The following is a 20182-nucleotide window of genomic DNA, read 5'->3' as shown; positions in this document are numbered from 1 at the left end:
GGTTAGGCATTGATTCTGAATGATAAAGTTTAGACGTTAATTAACTCAGAATGGTTAAGGTAATGTTAAGCTTCGTGATAGGCTTCAGACAAAAATGTCGAAAACAACTTTCCATCACTGGATTGAAACATGCAACCAGAGGATCCAGAGGCAGACGTCCGTCCCCGTCCCCCAGAACCCTAGCAAAACCAAAGCCTACTTGAAGGTTAGACGGCTAACTCCTGTAGTGGTGGGTTTCCACGTCATCTCCCGATGCCCTCAGACTGGAATACTGACTCCTGTAGTGGTGGGTTTCCATGTCATCTCCTGATGCCCTCAGACTGGAATACTGACTCCTGTAGTGGTGGGTTTCCATGTCATCTCCTGATGCCCTCAGACTGGAATACTGACTCCTGTAGTGGTGGGTTTCCACGTCATCTCCTGATGTCCTCAGACTGGAATACTGACTCCTGTAGTGGTGGGTTTCCACGTCATCTCCTGATGTCCTCAGACTGGAATACTGACTCCTGTAGTGGTGGGTTTCCACGTCATCTCCTGATGTCCTCAGACTGGAATACTGACTCCTGTAGTGGTGGGTTTCCACGTCATCTCCTGATGTCCTCAGACTGGAATACTGACTCCTGTAGTGGTGGGTTTCCACGTCATCTCCTGATGTCCTCAGACTGGAATACCGACTCCTGTAGTGGTGGGTTTCCACGTCATCTCCTGATGCCCTCAGACTGGAATACTGACTCCTGTAGTGGTGGGTTTCCACATCATCTCCCGATGTCCTCAGACTGGAATACTGACTCCTGTAGTGGTGGGTTTCCATGTCATCTCCTGATGCCCTCAGACTGGAATACTGACTCCTGTAGTGGTGGGTTTCCACGTCATCTCCTGATGCCCTCAGACTGGAATACTGACTCCTGTAGTGGTGGGTTTCCACGTCATCTCCTGATGCCCTCAGACTGGAATACTGACTCCTGTAGTGGTGGGTTTCCACGTCATCTCCTGATGCCCTCAGACTGGAATACTGACTCCTGTAGTGGTGGGTTTCCACGTCATCTCCCGATGCCTAAGACATGAACGGACGTGGAATACTGACTCCTGTAGTGGTGGGTTTCCATGTCATCTCCTGATGCCCTCAGACATGAACGGACGTGGAATACTGACTTGTATCACGTGTGACTTGGCTGCACGCCAAGCAAGTAGACCTTCTTTCAACGGTTTTATTTATCAGAATATAGACATAAAAACAGCAGGTTTATTTTTACAGATTGGACAGAAAAGGGCACCCAGTCAGTAACATTGTTCAAATCATTTAATGGCAACACAAAACAAGTAGGCTTTACAATTCAAGCATCGTTAAAATGAATGAATAACAACATCAGCAAGTAGCATATACAGTAGAAGAACGGCTGAAACAAATCACCATTTTCATTTCAGAATCTTAATAGACAATACAGGACAGTACAGAGACAAAGTCGTAATGGTTATTAACACAATTATCATTTGTTGGTTCTACTGAAACACATCCTCGTTTTCCTTCATCAAGAAAGCTGATGTTGTTTATGGATTCACTTTTGTCTGAAGGATTTGAGTAGCCTGATTGCCAGTCTGTTCTGTTCTGGCCTTCTTGACAACTATTTATGGAATGGTCTTGTTTGGCTTGACAATGACAAGCTAGGAATTGACACTACATTATAGTAAAGCAAAATAAAAGGCTTTAAACATTTTGTCTTTTTAACTAAAAGCTGATATCACAGCTTTATCTCTTTGGCACAGAGGATAAAATATGGAAAAAAAAACCAAGCTCTGACAATGAACTGAGCTCAACAACACTATGTACAAAAGGGCATGTAAAAAATGTTATAAATATGTCTAGAACCATAGACACTATGTACATCTTTACACTGTAACATGGACTGTCTGTTCTCCTCCGTAGTTTACTCACACATGGCTGTCAGTGGAGGCTGTTGAGGGGAGGACGGCTCAAAATAAAAGATGGAACTGGAGCATATTGAACGGTTTCCACGGTTTCCATGGTTTCCATGGTTTCCATGTGTTTGATGTATTTGAAACCATTCCACTGATTCCGCTTTAGTCATGTGACCACCTGTGATTGGTATGTATAATGTAGACTTGGGTTCAAATATGATTTGTTTTCTTACAAATGTCTTAGCTGGGCTTGATGGAGCTTGCCTGGCACAATGAAACCAATGGAATAATCCCAAAAGTGCAAACACTCAATCTAATCGAATGCTCAAAGTATTTGATGGAAAACAAACACTATGTGAGCCATTTATCCTCCCCTCACCAGCCTCCTCTGGTGGTCAGTGGGCACAGCATGGTTGGGGTCAATTCCATTTGGATTTCTATCAATTCAGAAAGTTAACTTCATTAAGAAGCATTGAATAGAACTGGAATGTCAGTGTTCTTCCTGAATAGACTGGAATTTAAATGGAATTGACCCCAACCCTGGGGCACAGTGCTGTGTTCTGCTGGTGGTGGTGTGAGGTCTTAACCTCAGTCTCCATCCCTCTCTCATTCCCTCTTCCTCAGTACGATGTAGATGAGACCACTGACCAGACACAGAGGGAAGGACACCCAGGCCAGAATGTAGGCAAAGCCAAACACAGCATCCTCCTCCCCATCCGGACGCATTACCGTGTAGATTATAGCTCCACACATCACAAACAGACCTGGAGAGAGAGAGAGAGAGAGAGAGAGAGAGAAAGAGCGAGAGAGAGAGCGAGAGAGCAGAGAGAGAGAGAGAGAGAGAGAGAGAGCGAGAGAGCAGAGAGAGAGAGAGAGAGGGAGAGAGAGAGAGAGAGAGAGAGACAGAGAGAAAGAGAGAGAGAGGAGAGAGAGAGAGAGAGAGAGAGAGAGAGAGAGAGAGAGAGAGAGAAAGAGCGAGAGAGAGAGCGAGAGAGCAGAGAGAGAGAGAGAGAGAGAGAGAGACAGAGAGCGAGAGAGCAGAGATAGAGAGAGAGAGAGAGACAGAGAGCGAGAGAGCAGAGATAGAGAGAGAGAGAGAGAGAGAGAGAGAGAGAGAGAGAGAGAGAGAGAGAGAGCAGAAAAAAAGGCATTGCTAGTTTTAGACTGTTGGAGATCATCAATTTCATCCAAGTTGACAGACCTAATATTTTGTAACAGACTTGGTTATGTTCTATATTGGGGAGGGGCTGAATCTGCTAGTTTCCATGCCCATGTGCAGAAAATGCAGTTTTGAATCCAGCCACCTCTACCCACTAAAGCAAATTGAGTTAGATATCTAGCACATGTAGTTTGGTTCCAACTAAGAGATTATGACAGTTAACCAACCCTCATAGGAAGGCATCTAACTTTGAGGAAGTTAACCAAACCTCATAGGAAGGCATCTAACCACACCTCATAGTATAGGACCTAACACTGAGATAGTTAACCAACCATCATTGTAAGGGACCTAACACTGAGACAGTTAACCAACCCTCGTAGTAAGTCACCTAACATTGAGACAGTTAACCAACCCTCATAGTATGGGACCTAAAATTAAGATAGTAAACCAACCCGTGTTGTAAGGGACCTAACAGTGAGATAGTTAACCAACCCTCATAGTAAGGGACCTAACACTGAGACAGTTAACCAACCCTCGTAGTAAGGACCCTAACACTGAGGTAGTAAACCAACCCGTGCTGTAAGGGACCTAACACTGAGACAGTTATCCAACCCTCGTAGTAAGGACCCTAACACTGAGGTAGTAAACCAACCCGTGCTGTAAGGGACCTAATACTGAGATAGTTAATAAACCCTCGTAGTAAGGGACCTAACACTGAGATAGTTAATAAACCCTCGTAGTAAGGGACCTAATACTGAGATGGTTAATAAACCCTCGTAGTAAGGGACCTAACACTGAGATAGTTAATAAACCCTCGTAGTAAGGGACCTAACACTGAGATAGTTAATAAACCCTCGTAGTAAGGGACCTAACACTGAGATAGTTAATAAACCCTCGTAGAAAGGGACCTAACACTGAGATAGTTAACCAACCCTCATAGTATAGGACCTAACACTGAGACAGTTAACCAACCCTCGTAATATAGGGCCTAATACTGAGACAGTTAACCAACCCTCGTAGTATAGGGCCTAATACTGAGATAGTTAATAAACCCTTGTAGAAAGGGACCTAACACTGAGATAGTTAACCAACCCTCATAGTATAGGACCTAACACTGAGACAGTTAACCAACCCTCGTAATATAGGGCCTAATACTGAGACAGTTAACCAACCCTCGTAGTATAGGGCCTAATACTGAGACAGTTAACCAACCCTCGTAGTAAGGGACCTAACACTGAGATAGTTAACCAACCATCATTGTAAGGGACCTAACACTGAGACAGTTAACCAACCCTCGTAGTAAGTCACCTAACATTGAGACAGTTAACCAACCCTCATAGTATGGGACCTAAAATTAAGATAGTAAACCAACCCGTGTTGTAAGGGACCTAACAGTGAGATAGTTAACCAACCCTCATAGTAAGGGACCTAACACTGAGACAGTTAACCAACCCTCAGTTAACCAACCCCCTAACACTGAGGTAGTAAACCAACCCGTGCTGTAAGGGACCTAACACTGAGACAGTTAACCAACCCTCGTAGTAAGGACCCTAACACTGAGGTAGTAAACCAACCCGTGCTGTAAGGGACCTAATACTGAGATAGTTAATAAACCCTCGTAGTAAGGGACCTAACACTGAGATAGTTAAAAAAACCCTCGTAGTAAGGGACCTAATACTGAGATGGTTAATAAACCCTCGTAGTAAGGGACCTAACACTGAGATAGTTAATAAACCCTCGTAGTAAGGGACCTAACACTGAGATAGTTAATAAACCCTCGTAGTAAGGGACCTAACACTGAGATAGTTAATAAACCCTCGTAGAAAGGGACCTAACACTGAGATAGTTAACCAACCCTCATAGTATAGGACCTAACACTGAGACAGTTAACCAACCCTCGTAATATAGGGCCTAATACTGAGACAGTTAACCAACCCTCGTAGTATAGTGCCTAATACTGAGATAGTTAATAAACCCTTGTAGAAAGGGACCTAACACTGAGATAGTTAACCAACCCTCATAGTATAGGACCTAACACTGAGACAGTTAACCAACCCTCGTAATATAGGGCCTAATACTGAGACAGTTAACCAACCCTCGTAGTATAGGGCCTAATACTGAGACAGTTAACCAACCCTCGTAGTAAGGGACCTAACACTGAGATAGTTAACCAACCCTCGTAGAAAGGGACCTAACACTGAGACAGTTAACCAACCCTCATAGTATAGGGCCTAATACAGAGACAGTTAACCAACCCTCTTGGTAAGGGACCTACAATTGAGATAGTAAACCAACCCTCACAGTATAGGACCTAACACTGAGATAGTTAACCAACCATCGTAAAAAGGGACCTAACACTGATACAGTTAACCAACCCTCATAGTATAGGACCGAACACTGAGACAGTTAACCAACCCTCGTAGTATAGGGCCTAATACTGAGACAGTTAACCAACCCTCATACTAAGGGGCCTAATACTGAGACAGTTAACCAACTCTCATAGTAAGGGGCCTAATACTGAGACAGTTAACCAACCCTCCTTGTAAGGGGCCTAATAAGGAGACAGTTAACCAACCCTCATAGTAAGGGACCTAATACCTAGACAGTTAACCAACCCTCATAGTAAGGGGACTAATACTGAGACAGTTAAACAACCCTTGTGGTCCCACTTTGACCTGAGCTATAACATCTCTGTCTTTTACAGATTCAGTTTTTCCCCCAGATCATTTTCCTGCCTGGGCGGTAAGCCCCGCAGAACAACATCCAGGCCCTCTTCTCACCAACACTGTTAGTTGACACCAATATAAGACAACTTTATATAAACCGGGAGACCCGGCTAGATTAGACAATCGGGGTGATGTGATGTGATACTCACCGGCCAACAAGAACAAAAACTTTATGAAGTGTCTATGTAGGCCTTTATGAAGAGGTTATGAAGGATTCATTAAGACTTATAAGTGGTCGTACTCACTGGCCAACAAGACCAACAACTTTATGAAGTGTCTATGTAGGCCTTTATAAAGAGGTTGTGAAGGATTCATTAAGCCTTATAAGTGGTCGTACTCACTGGCGAGGATCTGGAAGACGGCGGTGAAGAAGAATCGTCCTCCTTTGACCAGGGTGAAGAGCTGACACATGAAGAAGACCAGAGAGAAGAGGCAGAACAGCACTGACAGGACCATGAGGGCCTGAACCGCCTGGATCCAGTCTGAAGAGAGGAGACAGAGGAGGTCTAACATGACATACAACCAGAGGAGATCTAACATGACATACAACCAGAGGAGATCTAACATGACATACAACCAGAGGAGATCTAACATGACATACAACCAGAGGAGATCTAACATGACATACAACCAGAGGAGATCTAACATGACAAACAACCAGAGGAGATCTAACATGACATGCAACCAGAGGAGGTTTAACATGACATACAACCAGAGGAGATCTAACATGACATACAACCAGAGGAGATCTAACATGACATACAACCAGAGGAGATCTAACATGACATACAACCAGAGGTCTAACATGACATACAACCAGAGGTCTAACATGATATACAACCAGATGAGATCTAACATGACATACAACCAGAGGAGATCTAACATGACATACAACCAGAGGAGGTCTAACATGACATACAACCAGAGGAGGTCTAACATGACATACAACCAGAGGAGGTCTAACATGACATACAACCAGAGGTCTAACATGACATACAACCAGAGGAGATCTAACATGACATACAACCAGAGGAGATCTAACATGACATACAACCAGAGGAGATCTAACATGACATACAACCAGAGGAGATCTAACATGACATACAACCAGAGGAGGTCTAACATGACATACAACCAGAGGAGATCTAACATGACATACAACCAGAGGAGATCTAACATGACATACAACCAGAGGAGATCTAACATGACATACAACCAGAGGTCTAACATGACATACAACCAGAGGAGATCTAACATGACATACAACCAGAGGAGATCTAACATGACATACAACCAGAGGAGGTTTAACATGACATACAACCAGAGGAGGTCTAACATGACATACAACCAGAGGAGATCTAACATGACATACAACCAGAGGAGATCTAACATGACATACAACCAGAGGAGGTCTAACATGACATACAACCAGAGGAGATCTAACATGACATACAACCAGAGGAGATCTAACATGACAAACAACCAGAGGAGATCTAACATGACATACAACCAGAGGAGATCTAACATGACATACAACCAGAGGTTTAACATGACATACAACCAGAAGAGATCTAACATGACATACAACCAGAGGAGATCTAACATGACATACAACCAGAGGAGGTCTAACATGACATACAACCAGAGGAGATCTAACATGACATACAACCAGAGGAGATCTAACATGACATACAACCAGAGGAGATCTAACATGACATACAACCAGAGGTTTAACATGACATACAACCAGAAGAGATCTAACATGACATACAACCAGAGGAGATCTAACATGACATACAACCAGAGGAGGTCTAACATGACATACAACCAGAGGAGATCTAACATGACATACAACCAGAGGAGATCTAACATGACATACAACCAGAGGAGATCTAACATGACATACAACCAGAGGAGATCTAACATGACATACAACCAGAGGTTTAACATGACATACAACCAGAGGAGATCTAACATGACATACAACCAGAGGAGATCTAACATGACATACAACCAGAGGAGGTCTAACATGACATACAACCAGAGGTCTAACATGACATACAACCAGAGGAGATCTAACATGACATACAACCAGAGGAGATCTAACATGACATACAACCAGAGGAGGTCTAACATGACATACAACCAGAGGAGATCTAACATGACATACAACCAGAGGAGATCTAACATGACATACAACCAGAGGAGGTCTAACATGACATACAACCAGAGGAGATCTAACATGACATACAACCAGAGGAGATCTAACATGACATACAACCAGAGGAGATCTAACATGACATACAACCAGAGGAGATCTAACATGACATACAACCAGAGGAGATCTAACATGACATACAACCAGAGGTTTAACATGACATACAACCAGAGGAGGTTTAACATGACATACAACCAGAGGTCTAACATGACATACAACCAGAGGTCTAACATGACATACAACCAGAGGAGATCTAACATGACATACAACCAGAGGAGATCTAACATGACATACAACCAGAGGAGATCTAACATGACATACAACCAGAGGAGATCTAACATGACATACAACCAGAGGAGATCTAACATGACATACAACCAGAGGAGATCTAACATGACATACAACCAGAGGAGATCTAACATGACATACAACCAGAGGAGATCTAACATGACATACAACCAGAGGTCTAACATGACATACAACCAGAGGAGATCTAACATGACATACAACCAGAGGTCTAACATGATATACAACCAGAGGAGATCTAACATGACATACAACCAGAGGAGATCTAACATGACATACAACCAGAGGAGGTCTAACATGACATACAACCAGAGGTCTAACATGACATACAACCAGAGGAGATCTAACATGACATACAACCAGAGGAGATCTAACATGACATACAACCAGAGGAGGTCTAACATGACATACAACCAGAGGTCTAACATGACATACAATCTAATCTAACTCACTAACCTAATCTAACTCACTAACCTAATCTAACTCACTAATCTAATCTAACTCACTAACCTAATCTAACTCACTAACCTAATCTAACTCACTAACCTAATCTAACATAACTCACTAATCTAATCTAACTCACTAACCTAATGTAACTCACTAACCTAACCTAATCTAACTCACTAACCTAATCTAACTCACTAACCTAATCTAACTCACTAATCTAATCTAACTCACTAACCTAATCTAACTCACTAACCTAATCTAGCTCCCTAACCTAACCTAACTCACTAACCTAACCTAACTCACTAACCTAATCTAACTCACTAATCTAACTCACTAATCTAACTCACTAACCTAATCTAACTCACTAACCTAATCTAACTCACTAACCTAATCTAACTCACTAACCGAACCTAATCTAACTCACTAACCTAATCTAACTCACTAACCTAATCTAACTCACTAACCTAACCTAATCTAACTCACTAACCTAATCTAACTCACTAACCTAATCTAACTCACTAACCTAATCTAACTCACTAACCTAACCTAATCTAACTCACTAACCTAACCTACTAACCTAATCTAACTCACTAATCTAATCTAACTCACTAATCTAATCTAACTCACTAACCTAATCTAACTCACTAACCTAATCTAACTCACTAACATAATCTAACTCACTAACATAATCTAACTCACTAACCTAACCTAATCTAACTCACTAACCTAACTCACTAACCTAATCCAACTCACTAATCTAACTCACTAACCTAATCTAACTCACTAACCTAATCTGACTCACTAACCTAATCTAACTCACTAACCTAACCTAATCTAACTCACTAACCTAACCTAATCTAACTCACTAACCTAATCTAACTCACTAACCTAATCTAACTCACTAACCTAACCTAATCTAACTCACTAACCTAATCTAACTCACTAACCTAATCTAACTCACTAACCTAACCTAATCTAACTCACTAACCTAATCTAACTCACTAACCTAATCTGATTACCCATTAATCGACATCTATTGCAGGATAGATCCATGTTAGAGTTTACATAGCTGGCCATACACTGAGTTTACAAAACATTATGAGAGATTAAACAAGACCAACAGCCTGAATTTGTCAGGGCATGGACTCCACAAGGTGAGGAAAGCGTTCCACAGGGATGCTGGCCCATGTTGACTCCAATGCTTCCCACAGTTGTGTCAAGTTTATTTTATTTTTTATTTATTTATCCGTTATTTTACCAGGTAAATTGACTGAGAACACGTTCTCATTTACAGCAACGACCTGGGGAATAGTTACAGGGGAGAGGAGGGGGATGAATGAGCCAATTGTAAACTGGGGATTATTAGGTGACCATGATGGTTTTAGGGTCAGATTGGGAAGGTGGTTGGATGTCCTTTGGGTGGTGGACCATTCTTGATACACACGGGAAACTGTTGAGCATGAAAACGCCCGACATCGTTGCAGTTCTTGACACAAACCGGTACAGTATGGAGTACAATGCCACAGTTCTATTAGACAGTATGGAGCACAATGCCACAGTTTTATTAGACAGTATGGAGCACAATGCCACAGTTCTATTAGACAGTATGGAGCACAATGCCACAGTTATATTAGACAGTATGGAGCACAATGCCACAGTTCTATTAGACAGTATGGAGCACAATGCCACAGAGGAGTTCAGAAGAGGGGAACTCCCTCAAACTGCAATTCCACAGACTGGGATCCACCTCAGACTGTTATTCCACAGGCTGGGATCCACCTCAGACTGTTATTCCACAGGCTGGGATCCACCTCAGACTGTTATTCCACAGGCTGGGATCCACCTCAGACTGTTATTCCACAGGCTGGGATCCACCTCAGACTGTTATTCCACAGGCTGGGATCCACCTCAGACTGTTATTCCACAGGCTGGGATCCACCTCAGACTGTTATTCCACAGACTGGGATCCACCTCAGACTGTTATTTCACAGGCTGGGATCCACCTCAGACTGTTATTCCACAGACTGGGATCCACCTCAGACTGTTATTCCACAGGCTGGGATCCACCTCAGACTGTTATTCCACAGACTGGGATCCACCTCAGACTGTTATTCCACAGGCTGGGATCCACCTCAGACTGTTATTCCACAGGCTGGGATCCACCTCAGACTGTTATTCTACAGACTGGGATCCGCTCTTTGCAGCTGTTGCAAGAGCACTTCATTCATTGTTGGTTGCAAAAACAATGATTGATAGGCAGCTTAACCTTCTTCAATTCAACCGTTATTGGGTTAAAATACATTGGTGAAAAGCAATCCACAACAACCACAATCCGTACGGCGCAAATAACTAAATGAGAGGGCAGCAGTGTGATTCACATCAATGCACTATGTAGATTTCAATAATAAGTGATATCAGTATCACCCGTAGACGACACCACTGCACCTGTAGACGACACCACTAGATCCGTAGACGACACCACTGCACCCGTAGACAACACCACTACACCACTGCACCCGTAGACAACACCACTACACCACGACACCACTGCACCCGTAGACAACACCACGACACCACTGCACCCGTAGACAACACCACGACACCACTGCACCCGTAGACAACACCACTGCACCCGTAGACAACACCACTGCACCCGTAGACAACACCACTGCACCCGTAGACAACACCACTACACCACTGCACCTGTAGACGACACCACTGAACCCGTAGACAACACCACTGGATCCGTAGACGACACCACTGCACCCGTAGACGACACCACTGAACCCGTAGACAACACCACTGCATCCGTAGACGACACCACTGCACCCGTAGACGACACCACTGAACCCGTAGACAACACCACTGCATCCGTAGACGACACCACTGCACCCGTAGACAACACCACTGCACCACTGCAACCGTAGACGACACCACCGCACCACTGCACCCGTAGACGACACCACTGCACCCGTAGACAACACCACTGCACCACTGCACCTGTAGACAACACCACTGCACCCGTAGACAACACCACTGCACCCGTAGACAACACCACTACACCACTGCACCTGTAGACAACACCACTGCACCCGTAGACGACACCACTGAACCCGTAGACAACACCACTGCACCCGTAGACGACACCACTGCACCCGTAGACAACACCACTGCACCCGTAGACAACACCACTGCACCACTGCAACCGTAGACGACACCACTGCACCACTGCACCCGCAGACAACACCACTGCACCCGTAGACGACACCACTGCACCCGTAGACGACACCACTGCACCCGTAGACGACACCACTGCACCCGTAGACGACACCACTGCACCCGTAGACGACACCACTGCACCACTGCACCCGTAGACAACACCACTGCACCCGTAGACGACACCACTGCACCCGTAGACGACACCACTGCACCCGTAGACAACACCACTGCACCACTGCACCCGTAGACGACACCACTGCACCCGTAGACGACACCACTTCACCCGTAGACGACACCACTGCACCCGTAGACGACACCACTGCACCCGTAGAAAACACCACTGCACCCGTAGACGACACCACCGCACCCGTAGACGACACCACTGCACCCGTAGACGACACCACTGCACCCGTAGACGACACCACTGCACCCGTAGACAACACCACTGCACCACTGCACCACTGCACCCATAGACGACACCACTGCACCCGTAGACGACACCACTGCACCCGTAGACGACACCACTGCACCCATAGACGACACCACTGCACCCGTAGACAACACCACTGCACCCGTAGACGACACCACTGCACCCGTAGACGACACCACTGCACCCATAGACGACACCACTGCACCCGTGGACAACACCACTGCACCACTGCACCCGTAGACGACACCACTGCACCCGTAGACTACACCACTGCACCCGTAGACAACACCACTGCACCCATAGACTACACCACTGCACCCGTAGACTACACCACTGCACCCGTAGACTACACCACTGCACCCGTAGACAACACCACTGCACCCGTAGACTACACCACTGCACCCGTAGACTACACCCGTAGACAACACCACTGCACCACTGCACCACTGCACCCATAGACGACACCACTGCACCCGTAGACGACACCACTGCACCCGTAGACGACACCACTGCACCCATAGACGACACCACTGCACCCGTAGACAACACCACTGCACCCGTAGACGACACCACTGCACCCGTAGATGACACCACTGCACCCGTAGACGACACCACTGCACCCGTAGACGACACCACTGCACCCGTAGACAACACCACTGCACCCGTAGACAACACCACTGCACCCGTAGACGACACCACTGCACCCGTAGACGACACCACTGCACCCGTAGACTACACCACTGCACCCGTAGACTACACCACTGCTGTCATCCTGACATCCAAGCGTTTATTCAGGTTGGATAACCTTTGGATGCCGACAGAAGTCGCACCATTGGAAGACATAGTTTGGACTGTAGTTTACAAAAGCCCATTCCTGCTCTTTTCCCACGATCCATCAAACCCATTTGGTGTGTCATCATAGTGGTCTCTGTCTTGTGGTCAGACTCACTCAGACGGAACAAATTTAAACTTGCACCTTTTAACAAAGCTAATTTGAATACCATTGAGAAAACAGAACGGTGTCAAAGATTTTTTTACACAAACAATCCTTTCTGAATTTAACAGTAATCCTAGAAGTAATCATTTAGTTTTTCAAACTGATCTGTTATCTGATTACAATGTTTTTGCTGGTAAAGTTAACAGATTACAGTTTTTTTTGTTTGTAGGAACAGTCAGTCAGCATGCCAGATATTATAGAGGAACAGTCAGTCAGCATGCCAGATATTATAGAGGAACAGTCAGTCAGCATGCCAGATATTATAGAGGAACAGTCAGTCAGCATGCCAGATATTATGGAGGAACAGTCAGCATGCCAGATATTATAGAGGAACAGTCAGTCAGCATGCCAGATATTATGGAGGAACAGTCAGCATGCCAGATATTATAGAGGAACAGTCAGTCAGCATGCCAGATATTATAGAGGAACAGTCAGTCAGCATGCCAGATATTATGGAGGAACAGTCAGCATGCCAGATATTATAGAGGAACAGTCAGTCAGCATGCCAGATATTATGGAGGAACAGTCAGCATGCCAGATATTATAGAGGAACAGTCAGTCAGCATGCCAGATATTATGGAGGAACAGTCAGCATGACAGATATTATGGAGGAACAGTCAGTCAGCATGCCAGATATTATGGAGGAACAGTCAGCATGGCAGATATTATGGAGGAACAGTCAGTCAGCATGCCAGATATTATAGAGGAACAGTCAGTCAGCATGCCAGATATTATGGAGGAACAGTCAACATGGCAGATATTATGGAGGAACAGTCAGTCAGCATGCCAGATATTATGGAGGAACAGTCAGTCAGCATGACAGATATTATGGAGGAACAGTCAGCATGACAGATATTATGGAGGAACAGTCAGCATGTCAGATATTATGGAGGAACAGTCAGCATGACAGATATTATGGAGGAACAGTCAGTCAGCATGACAGATATAATGGAGGAACAGTCAGTCAGCATGACAGATATTATAGAGGAACAGTCAGCATGACAGATATTATGGAGGAACAGTCAGTCAGCATGACAGATATTATGGAGGAACAGTCAGTCAGCATGCCAGATATTATGGAGGAACAGTCAGCATGACAGATATTATGGAGGATCAGTCAGTCAGCATGACAGATATTATGGAGGATCAGTCAGTCAGCATGACAGATATTATGGAGGAACAGTCAGCATGTCAGATATTATGGAGGAACAGTCAGCATGCCAGATATCATGGAGGAACAGTCAGCATGGCAGATATTATGGAGGAACAGTCAGTCAGCATGCCAGATAATATGGAGGAACAGTCAGCATGACAGATATTATGGAGGAACAGTCAGCATGACAGATATTATGGAGGAACAGTCAGCATGACAGATATTATGGAGGAACAGTCAGCATGTCAGATATTATAGAGGTACAGTCAGTCAGCATGACAGATATTATGGAGGAACAGTCAACATGACAGATATTATAGAGGAACAGTCAGCATGACAGATATTATATAGGAATCGTGAGCTCATGTGGGAAAGCCTGCTCATGCGATAGAGGAAAGGCCCCACTTAGACAGACAGGAACCGTGTCCATTTTTTTCAACGGTAAACCGTCTGAGTAAATTATGCTCTTCATCCACCATCTTTGGTACTAGTGTCTTAGACAAACCTTCGTTGCTGGCAGAACTGCAGTGATAACCTGCGTTAGTAGTGAGACAGCTGTACCACAGGTCAGTATTCTTGGTTCCTCCTACAGTCCAGGCCTGGAACACAACACCACACAATGAATATAAACAACCACAACACAATGAATGTAAACAACACAACACAATGAATATAAACAACACAACGAATATAAACAACACACCCACAACACAACACAATGAATATAAACGACACAACACAATGAATATAAACAACACAACACAATGAATATAAACAACACAACACAATGAATATAAACAACACAACGAATATAAACAACACACCCACAACACAACACAATGAATATAAACGACACAACACAATGAATATAAACAACACAACACAATGAATATAAACAACACAACACAATGAATATAAACAACACAACACAATGAATATAAATGACACACCCACAACACAACACAATTAATATAAATGACACACCCACAACACAACACAATGAATGTAAACAACACAACACAATGAAAATAAACAACACAACCAACACACAACACAATGAATATAAACGACACAACCACAACACAACACAATGAAAATAAACAACACAACACAATGAATATAAACGACACAACCACAACACAACACAATGAATATAAATGACACACCCACAACACAATGAATGTAAACAACACACCCACAACACAACATAATGAATGTAAACCACACAACACAATGAATATAAATGACACACCCACAACACAATGAATGTAAACAACACACCCACAACACAATGAATGTAAACAACACCACCACAACACAACACAATGAATGTAAACGACACACCCACAACACAATGAATATAAACGACACACCCACAACACAATGAATGTAAACAACACCACCACAACACAACACAATGAATGTAAACGACACACCCACAACACAACACAATGAATATAAACAACACACCCACAACACAATGAATATAAACAACACACCCACAACACAATGAATATAAACGATAAAAGTAGGACAAGAGGTTCCCAGGTCCATCGTGAAACTACATACACCCCATCACCTCACACAGGTTCAAATAGTATTTGTTTACTTTCTAAAACTTTTGCTTGATCCAGCTTGTCTGGACACAATGGAACCAATCACATTATATAGTATCATCCCAAACGTGCAAGCAACCACGCCCATCTGGCGTGATTCAGGTTCAATCAAATGCTGAAATATTTGAGCCCAGGTCTGACACATCAGTTAATTGAAGCGACCCTGCCCTGTTCCAGATGGTTAAACAAGCCTGGATAGCCCCTATTGACTACACTGACTTATTGAGACACACACACACACACACACACACACACACGCACGCACACGCAGTGCTATAGTACAGTAGGCAGCAATATCATAGCTATTCACATTGTATTATAGTAGGGTATAGACAACAATATCATAGTTACTCACATTGGCAATTGTTGAGACAAACAGTAAGACCAGGATGATGAGGTGCAAGATGAGCACTGCGAGCAGGATGAGCAGCATTTTCTGATAGATCTACACGTGGAGACAAACACACAGGAACCCCACAGTTATCAGACCAGAGGTCTACCGTACTGATTCAGCATCAATTATTTGAAGTGGTACTTCATATTGACACCAGGTGGCGCCATTTCCACATTTACTCATCAAACCCATATGTTTACTTCAAATTGAAAAGTATGAATCCCGTAACATTGGAGTGGATAAAAGCACGGAGTTAGAGGAATGTCCCAACAATGTAAAATATTTACAAACAATTAAACACGTACATCAATATTATTCATGCAGCAGAGAGCACATCGTTGAGAAAAAATTATATATATAATCAACAACAGTCGCACTCTACTTAGAAAGTTTCCATAGACGTTTTGAAACGACAAGTGAGTAGCCGAGTTGAGATATAAAACGAAATGCAAATCAATGCATGATCAAAACAGATCCATATGCCTGTGGAGAACTCCACCAACGCAGCTCGGTTGTGCGCCTGTCTGGAGTGGACCGTTATTTACTAGACAAAATGAAACGAGGAGTCGTTCAAGAATTCTACAAACTCCCCCCCCAAAAACTATTCGATTACAATTTATCAAAAATAAATTCGAATAATTGATCAAAACGCAGCTGTAGGCCAATCAGATGAAAATAAATAAATCCAACTTGATTCAACTCCAAGAATAAAGTTGATACATTCCGTTAGTGGGAGGAGGAGAAATTAAATCAATAAAACTATCGGGATATTCATCCTTTGAAAGAAAATGTAAAAAAAAAAAACGGTAAATTAAGATTCCATATTGTATCAACTTACAGAAAGCAACGGCTGTGGTAAATTTCCCTTTAAAAATGAGTGTTAAGGAGTTGAAGCGATCCCAGCTAGTGCACAGATCCCGCTGTAGATACTAGAAGCACTATTCCAGATGTACCACAGCCACACTACACGCTTTTCTTTGCGTGAGAACACCGCCCTACGCACGTCGGTTCGTCACTGCCGCTAGGCTCCCGCTCCAACTATTATTTGGGAACGGTTTGTTTTCCTGAACTATACAGCAGGCTAAAGGCTGCTACCAACCCCACAGTGGTATTCAGGGGAAACGTTCCTTGGAAAGTGCTTAGCCAGTGTGTCGTTGTAGATGACATTTTAACACGGGTGGTTGGAGTGGAAAATAAACAAATTGGTCTCTTTTCGGTGGGTATTTCATTTTTTATTCCCACACTGCTGTAAAATCGTTCACCAAAAACACTCTTTGTAGGGACAGAAAACTAAACACATCAACTATCTAATTTCAGTGTTCTTATTTGATCTATCACCATGACAACCAATTCATATATTTTAAGAAAAATATGTTTTTTTATCTATCATCAATACTAGATTTCTTGAGGCTTGTGTTTGTTTTTTACATTCTAACAAGACAAAGTCTTAGTCCCAAATGAGATCCTGTTGCATATTATGTACTACTTTGGATCAGACTCCTATGTGCCATGGTTTAATGTAGTGAACTGTATAGGGAATAGGGTGCCATTGGCCATAGGACTCTGGTCTAAAGTAGTGCACTACATAGGGAATAGGGTGCCATTGGCCATAGGGCTCTGGTCTAAAGTAGTGCACTACATAGGGAATAGGGTGCCATTGGCCATAGGGCTCTGGTCTAAAATAGTGCACTACATAGGGAATAGGGTGCCATTGGCCATAGGGCTCTGGTCTAAAATAGTGCACTACATAGGGAATAGGGTGCCATTGGCCATAGGGCTCTGGTCTAAAGTAGTGCACTACATAGGGAATAGGGTGCCATTGGCCATAGGGCTCTGGTCTAAAATAGTGCACTACATAGGGAATAGGGTGCCATTGGCCATAGGGCTCTGGTCTAAAGTAGTGCACTACATAGGGAATAGGGTGCCATTGGCCATAGGGCTCTGGTCTAAAGTAGTGCACTACATAGGGAATAGGGTGCCATTGGCCATAGGGCTCTGGTCTAAAGTAGTGCACTACATAGGGAATAGGGTGCCATTGGCCATAGGGCTCTGGTCTAAAGTAGTGCACTACATAGGGAATAGGGTGCTATTGGCCATAGGGCTCTGGTCTAAAGTAGTGCATTACATAGGGAATAGGGTGGTATTGGCCATAGGACTCTGGTCTAAAGTAGTGCACTACATAGGGAATAGGGTGGTATTTAGGAGGCAATAACGTTGAGATATTACATCAGTTAGTTGAAGTGGCCCTGCCCTGTTCCACATGGTTAAACAAGACTGGATAGCCCCTATTGACACTGATAAACTGACACGCACACAGACACACAGGGGATTGGCCGTCTGGCAAAAACCAGATGGACTGGACCATTTTTTTGTTGGGTGGGCTGCTCGAAATTGACACACACTTATATGTACATATATATATATATATATATACAACAACAAACAATGAAAAAGGTGACATGACTGGCAGCCCATGGGCCTGATAAGATTTGTTTATATATATTTTTGTGCAATCTATCTGTTGTACTAAAATATAATGAGTCTTTGGTTGAGAAGTGGGAAATAGCCGGCCACCCCTACCAAGATGGGTCGGCCCGGTTTTCTCATTGGCTGAGCTGAGGTCACGTAAACTCACATTCAAAGTCAAATGCGGTATCAGCAAAGAGCAGTGTTGCCAATTTAGCGACTTTGTCGCTATATTTAGCGGGTATTCAGACCCCTCTAGCGACATATTTTCAAAAAAGCGACTAGCGACAAATCTAGCAACCTTTTGTGGTGTTATTGGAGACTTTTGGAGACTGATGTGAAAGCACGTATCGTTCATACTCTTTTCAACGAGCAGCGGGTGCTGCCGTGGGCCCCACCCCCCGTCCCAAAGCACTCACAGGCGGCCCAGTCCTCGCGCAGCAGTCCCTCCCAGACTGCAGTCAGATCAGGAGATGTTCACCCCTCCACGTCCAGACTGCAGTCAGAGCAGGAGATGTTCACCCCTCCACGTCCAGACTGCAGTCAGAGCAGGAGATGTTCACCCCTCCATGTCCAGACTGCAGTCAGAGCAGGAGATGTTCACCCCTCCACGTCCAGACTGCAGTCAGAACAGGAGATGTTCACCCCTCCACGTCCAGACTGCAGTCAGATCAGGAGATGTTCACCCTCCACGTCCAGACTGTAGTCAGAGCAGGAGATGTTCACCCCTCCATGTCCAGACTGCAGTCAGAACAGGAGATGTTCACCCCTCCACGTCCAGACTGCAGTCAGATCAGGAGATGTTCACCCCTCCACGTCCAGACTGCAGTCAGAGCAGGAGATGTTCACCCCTCCACGTCCAGACTGCAGTCAGAGCAGGAGATGTTCACCCCTCCATGTCCAGACTGCAGTCAGAGCAGGAGATGTTCACCCCTCCACGTCCAGACTGCAGTCAGAACAGGAGATGTTCACCCCTCCACGTCCAGACTGCAGTCAGATCAGGAGATGTTCACCCTCCACGTCCAGACTGCAGTCAGAGCAGGAGATGTTCACCCCTCCACGTCCAGACTGCAGTCAGAGCAGGAGATGTTCACCCTCCACGTCCAGACTGCAGTCAGAGCAGGAGATGTTCAC

At 44.2% G+C, this 20182-nt stretch overlaps 1 protein-coding gene across 1 annotated transcript; it reads right to left on the bottom strand.

Annotated features, from left to right (window-relative positions):
• Positions 1-1285: 1285 nt before the first annotated feature.
• Positions 1286-17615, bottom strand: LOC139365200 (peripheral myelin protein 22-like). The gene is made up of 5 exons (XM_071102663.1): positions 17421-17615; positions 16544-16633; positions 15078-15171; positions 6144-6284; positions 1286-2681 (listed from the first exon to the last, which is right to left on the bottom strand). The coding sequence occupies exons 2-5, from the start codon at positions 16619-16621 to the stop codon at positions 2524-2526; spliced, it is 471 nt and encodes a 156-aa protein (XP_070958764.1). The 5' UTR covers positions 16622-16633; positions 17421-17615; the 3' UTR covers positions 1286-2523.
• Positions 17616-20182: the final 2567 nt, after the last annotated feature.

The sequence above is a fragment of the Oncorhynchus clarkii genome, chromosome 13 (genome assembly GCF_045791955.1).
Source record: "Oncorhynchus clarkii lewisi isolate Uvic-CL-2024 chromosome 13, UVic_Ocla_1.0, whole genome shotgun sequence".
NCBI lineage: Eukaryota > Metazoa > Chordata > Actinopteri > Salmoniformes > Salmonidae > Oncorhynchus > Oncorhynchus clarkii.
Note: the sequence above shows the minus strand (reverse complement) of the source record. Positions and strands in the feature narration are given on the sequence as shown.